Raw genomic sequence first — 6,236 nt, forward strand, 5'->3', positions numbered from 1 at the left:
AAAATTTTGGCTTAACTATAATGAAAGACCACTGGGAACACTTTTACAATATGACGATGGAGGGGGACTTTAAGGGGAACTGAACAGTGAAAATGAGCGGAAACTTCTTCACCAGGAGGTCTATTGTTTCTGTCTCAAAAAAGGTAAAAGAAATTTGTTCCTCAAACCTTTATTAAAACTTATAACTAATATTCTATTTTATGTTTTTAAAAGTTTCCATCGTATGACAAACACCAGACCAAGACAGGAAAAGACGAGGAATTATTATCTGTCCTGGTCTTTTTGGAGTAAATTTCTATTTTTTCCCTGATCTGTCAATTCCATTTGAATTAATCACCGCCTTCTCCAACAGTTCCTTTTCCTTTTTCTTTTTATAAAGACTAAAACGGCCCACACTGGGGATGCACGAGTCAGTCACAACCAGCAGGAGTGCTCATTCTTGCCTCACAGAATAGTTCTGGTATAAACTGGTACTTCTCATTTCTTCTGCACAATTCCTTCATATCAAATCATTCTACTTGTCATCTGTATCCTTTCTCTGAACAGCCAGCATGACACATTTGGGATCTTTGGAAACTTTGAAATAGCTTTGCAACAAGAGTCACAATGGGTATTTATGGTTTCTCTGCTATTATTATACAACTTATGTCAGACACTAAAAATATAATTTTCCGTTCTGCAGAAATCCTCGGGCTGGTGGTAACCTGAGCGGAAATTACTATAAGGAATTTGACAGACTTAAAAAAGGATGTAAACACTCGATGAAAGCTGAAAGTGAAGCATCAGCTAAAGCAGGTAACGTTTTTTTTTTTTTTTAGTTCAGTCATCACATACATTCACAATGACAGAAACTCACCCCAGCAGCAGCTCTGGAGAGCGGTACCACCTCGTGGCAACATACTCGGTGTAGTTGGCATCTGTCCCTTCAGACAAGTTACGCGCAAATCCTGAGGAAAAGAAAATCTATACTTCAAAAATCAAATAGATCTGACTCTCAGCCTGATATTGTGATGCACACAGAAGATGATAACATTCAGACCCGTGGGATATCTACGGTGTCATGTTGACATGTGACCAGACTTTAATTAGTTGGGTCTCTGCAGGTGGTCAGAGACTGGGCTTAACTTATCTAGTGAACAAAATCCATTTTAAGCACAAAAAATCACAACAAACAGAATGCCACTTCCAACAGTGAATAACAAACAAAATCTCACCCCAGCTGACTCAGTTGGATTGCATTAGCCAATTATGCAGAGCTAACTGACTGTGTGATTTTGTTAAAAAAAAAATCATCAAAATGGAGAAAATACACCTAGAAGGCAGTAAGAACGGTCACATTAATGTCATTTGTCTGTGTTTGAAACAGTTATAAATCAACACCATTTACAAGCTTTTACAAGTTAATAGATCTGTTCAATTAATATCATTTTAGCAACTGCTGTTCAATGAAAATGATTTTTATAGGACTTTTTGGACATTTTCCAAAAACAGAACTGAGGAACAAATGAGGAGAATTAAAGGTGATAAAAGGACTGACCAAAGTCGCAAAGTTTGAGAACGTCATCTGAACTGATGAGGAGGTTTTCTGGCTTGATATCTGCAGAGGGAAGGGAGAGGATTTTTAATTAAATTAGAACCACATTTCTGGAAAGTTACAGAAAAACAAAACAAAACACAATTGATTTGTTTCTGTAGTTTTCTATTGCGTTTATTATTAAAGATTCTATTTTTAAGCAAAGTGGCACATCGCAATCAAGTTTCACTAGTTGTATGAAAAGGATAGCAGTCTGGTCTCATATGTACGGAGGCCCTAAAGAGACATAAAAGTGAAAAAAGGGACATAGAAGTACAAAAAATAGTATTGGTTTCTCATATTCGCAAATTGGTGCAAATGAGGAACAGGGATCATTGCGAATTGAAGATCTTTTCAGTCAGTTACCTGTGAGCTTACCGAGTTTTATTTTACCTTTAGGATCGCCTGCAAAGACATTGCAGCTTCTCTTGTCCAGTGTCAACGTTATGTTATCTCTGAACCTCATGTAAAACCAGCTCTAAAGTCATCTGGTTAATTTCAGCAAAGGGGATGCAGTATGGAGTAAAACTTCCGCCAAAAGCCCCCACGGGCGTATATGAATGAACATTGGATATTCATTGCACGCGTGGAGTTTGACATATGCATGTGGGGGACTTTTGGTGGAAATTTTACTCCATAGGAGAGGAGTAGTCCTCCATGAGTGGCCAGGACTAGTTTCAGGAGTGTAAGAATACTTTCACGAGCGTGCAAGAGAGGTTAGGTAAAAATATATACCATGATCATGCAGAAGACGTTTCATGAGTGCAGGAGTAGAGGAGAGAGTGTGGAGACTGAATTTTAACCGTGGAGCGTTCATTGAGTTTGATATACGCCCGTGGGGGACTTTTGCTGGAAATTTGACTCCACAATTAGCTTTGATCAACTGCTGCGCTGCTCACGAGTTACTTTCTCATGAGCACCAGAAACTTTTTGTGTCCTCTAGAAACCAGTAAAAACATCTTTATCTCTATGTCCCTTTAGGGATTCTGTGCATAAGTCAGAGTTTAGATTAACTTAAATGTATGTTCTGAATGAAGGGTTGCATTAAGCTAAAAAAAATACTTTTATCTTATTTAATTAGAACATTTTTACTTGAATTTTGCTCTTAAACATGCAGCTGTTAGTCTTCTTTTTTTTTTTAAATTCCTTACCTCTGTGCACTATCTCATTTTTGTGACACCAGTTGATGGCTTTGATAAGCTGGTAGATGTAGCTGCGAACCTTATCTGGTAATGCCCCATTAGGAAATTCTTCCAGCAGTTCCAGCATGTTCTGCATATGTGCACACAAAGAGAGCCAGAATGAATAACAGATGCGTTTTGCAGCCAAGTTCATACATACATATGTGTGTGTATGTATATATATATATATATATATATATATATATATATATATATATATATATATATATATATATATATATATATATATATATATAGCTCCTGGTATTTCCCTGGTAACAAATGGGGAATACCGTTGCTCACTAACAGCACAGTTCATATGTTGCTATGGTGACAGGGATTTTATGGTAACCTGCATAGTCTCGACTCAAACTTAGATGTGAGACGTGTGCACACAGTGCAGGCTTAGTGAAGCATGCATGATAGCATCATGAAGCTGACCCTCTCGACATATTCAAAGACAAGGTAGAGCTTCCCCCTCCTGCGAAAAGCCTCCTTCAGCTCAACGATGTTGTCCTGCTTCAGCGTGCGCAGCATCTTCAGCTCCCGAAGAGTCGTCTCCTTAACCTCCTCATTTTCTGTGAAGAGAGACATGGTACACATGTGTTTCCTTATGCCCCTTGCCTTCCACTGTTTCCCATCCACCTACTCACCCTCACTGTCTTTGAACTTCTTAATGGCCACCAGCTCATTTGTTTCCTGTGAAGACAAAGTGTTGACTAAGTCAAACAATGAACAAGAAACAATCACTTAAAAAAATGTCACAAAATTTGAAGGCATTTAGCTGATAACAATCTGAGGAGCTTGTAAATTTGAGATTGAAGATTGAATTTGAAAAAAATCAAACCATAACAAGGTGCAGTTCACCAACTAGCCACTAGGGGACTTGTTATTGAACATTTACACATTAAGATTTATTTATTTTTCACCTCTGTGGCAGAATAAAGGAGCAGATTATATTTGTAAAGAATGTTTTAATGTATTTTTTCTTATTTTATAGAAATCTGTTTTTAGGGGAGATGTTGTATTTGCTTTTGAGTCTAAACTTTGGCATCACACAGGCAGGAATGTTTTTGATGGGCAGGTGGGTGGACTCATGGGTGGCTTCAACAAAACTTTCACTTCACTTTGACCTGTCAATTCTCTGAGACGGGGGTGGTAAACTCCAGTCAAGTTGCCTGACACCCATTCCAGGCTTATTTTTGTCTGTTCATTGTATATCTTTGTGTATTCTAATTTGCTGTGGTTGAATAATTCCTGTGTGCTGCATTCAAGTGCCTATTTTTAATATCTAGAGAAGAAAGAATGTCCTCCTGCTTTTGCAATTCAACTGAACCTTTAGTTGATTGAAACAATTTAATGACACTGTAAAACATCAGCAAACTGCGAATTGTTTAATAAGTCCAATAAATCTTTTTTTTTTATGTAACTTATATAGTTATAGTTGATCCACACATTTCTAAAGCATACTGGTCCAAAACAGCTTAGATGATTTTTTGGCTTTAATGTTCTTAATATTTCCAAAACGCTTGCAGTCTATATTTATCAAATAAAATGTTTACATGGCAAAAAAAAAAAAAAAAAAACTTCCTATATTTTTTTTGTATTTTCATAATCATGATTCCCATTAACTTCCTTTTTAATTATTATTATTGGTTTTGGCAAAAAAGTGACAGTTTTACCATAAAAATCTATTTTTATTGAAAGTTTGTTTCCATGTAAAAGCTTTTTATCCCCATAGCTCTAATATTAAAATGATACCCCGCTGTTTGACATTTTTTGTTGATATTGACTTTGTATACGAAATTATTTTGTGGAAACAGAGCATAATAAATAAACTAGTAAATTTGGTTAAAAGGCCTGTGTCATGCTATTCTAAGCATTTAAAGTGATATATATCTTTAGGATCATATATCACCTTTGGCACCCTTATGAAATATGAGTTATTTTCAGGACCTGTTTTGCTACCTGGAAGTAAGACGACCTCTGAAGATGCATTCACACTGAACAGGATTCGCGCGGCGGAGGCGGCCAGATTCAGCGTTAAGTCAATGGTACAGATGCAAGTTGAGGCGATCTGAAGTCCAGCGGTGCGATTTCAGCGATGGGCGTGGTGTGGAGGACTGGCAGCAGTGTGATCTGAACATCCATCTATTTCCTTAACCCGCTGGGGCAGCGGAGTTACCAAGGCAGGTGAAGAAGAGATACACCCTGGATAGACTGGCTGCAGTCACCCAGTCTCCTTTAGTCCAGCGGAGCTCGCTCGCTAGATACCCCAGCAGACAGACATTCGCTGTGGGGTGTGGGGGCTGCCTGCTCGGGCTTCCTGAACTTTCTGACATTTTTCTTATTTTCATCTGGGTTATTGCGGGACAGCTTTAAACTCAGTCACAGAGTCACAGAAACACCACGGAAGTGGCTGTCATCCAGACACAGCCCCCATTAATGGGAAAATATTTTATAATCTCATTAACCAGACATAGAGACATGATTACCGATGTTTTTATATAACTATTCACAATAAATAAACCTGATCTCTCAGCATAACCCTCTAAACTTCCATACATTATAAGTGACATATATGTAGACACAGCTCCATGTCAGGGTTAAAACGTTGGCTGGTAGCTCCTCCCACACATGGTCGCACCATCAAGCTCAGAAACACGTTTTTGTACAGGCGGTGAGCAGTGAATTTGCTGCGTGGCAAAAAAGTGGCGGGGCACGCAAATTTGTTGCAGAAATCGTGTTTGGTGTAAATCCACCTTGAGGCTCCGCCTTTCCCTCCTTGTGGGAACCGCCCATGTCATGACGACAACCTAGAGCTGGCCTCAGCAGCATGTCTGCGTTTGACCCACGAAAAAAACAACATCTGAACTTTTGAAAAGATGGATGTACATATCGTATATCTTACAATAGTGGCCAATCTCTACTTGACGCCAGTCTCCAGTAAACGCCAGGTCTACTGTTAGACAATGGTCTCTAATAGTGGCCGGGCTCCCTTAAGATCTGCCCATCCACACCGGTTATCTGGTATTTGTGATGTGATCCAGTGATGGCCAAGAAATGCACATTTGATTTAGCATTTAAAATTGTTTTATTATTGAACATCCCACCATGTTCTCTTCATTTCAATAAATCCTCAAATGTTCATTTGGTGTTGTTGTCGGCATTTCTTGACAAAATTTAATCACAAAATAAACCCATTAACCATCACCATTCTGTCTGTGATGGAATAAAAGCCGATCGCCAAATGACGCCTGTCTCTTAAAAACGCTGGGCTGGCTAACAAATTTTGGAAATAAACGCCGGGGCTTCAATTGAAAGATATAAAATGAGGTCGTTTTGCCAGTCCCCAGTAGCTCTGTGGTCTGTTATCCTGTTGGGTGGTGCTGGCAGCGCAGACTCTTCCTGGAAGGGTCTGTGATGTCACAAGGTGGGTTCTTGTTTCTACGGAAATGATGGCCTTCCACTCATTTTCCTGG

At 38.8% G+C, this 6,236-nt stretch overlaps 1 protein-coding gene across 5 annotated transcripts in view; it reads right to left on the bottom strand.

Annotated features, from left to right (window-relative positions):
- Positions 1-6,236, bottom strand: part of cdkl5 (cyclin-dependent kinase-like 5) — a 71,676-nt gene that overhangs the window by 25,385 nt on the left and 40,055 nt on the right. For all 5 annotated transcript variants that reach the window (XM_024295405.2, XM_024295404.2, XM_024295403.2 and 2 more), the window contains 5 exons: positions 3,408-3,453; positions 3,196-3,332; positions 2,725-2,845; positions 1,538-1,597; positions 857-947 (listed from right to left, as the gene is read on the bottom strand). In XM_024295405.2, coding sequence (XP_024151173.1) covers positions 857-947; positions 1,538-1,597; positions 2,725-2,845; positions 3,196-3,332; positions 3,408-3,453 — 455 coding nt within the window. The remainder of the gene's footprint in view (positions 1-856; positions 948-1,537; positions 1,598-2,724; positions 2,846-3,195; positions 3,333-3,407; positions 3,454-6,236) is intronic.

Source organism: Oryzias melastigma, linkage group LG3 (assembly GCF_002922805.2).
Source record: "Oryzias melastigma strain HK-1 linkage group LG3, ASM292280v2, whole genome shotgun sequence".
Classification (NCBI taxonomy): Eukaryota; Metazoa; Chordata; class Actinopteri; order Beloniformes; family Adrianichthyidae; genus Oryzias; species Oryzias melastigma.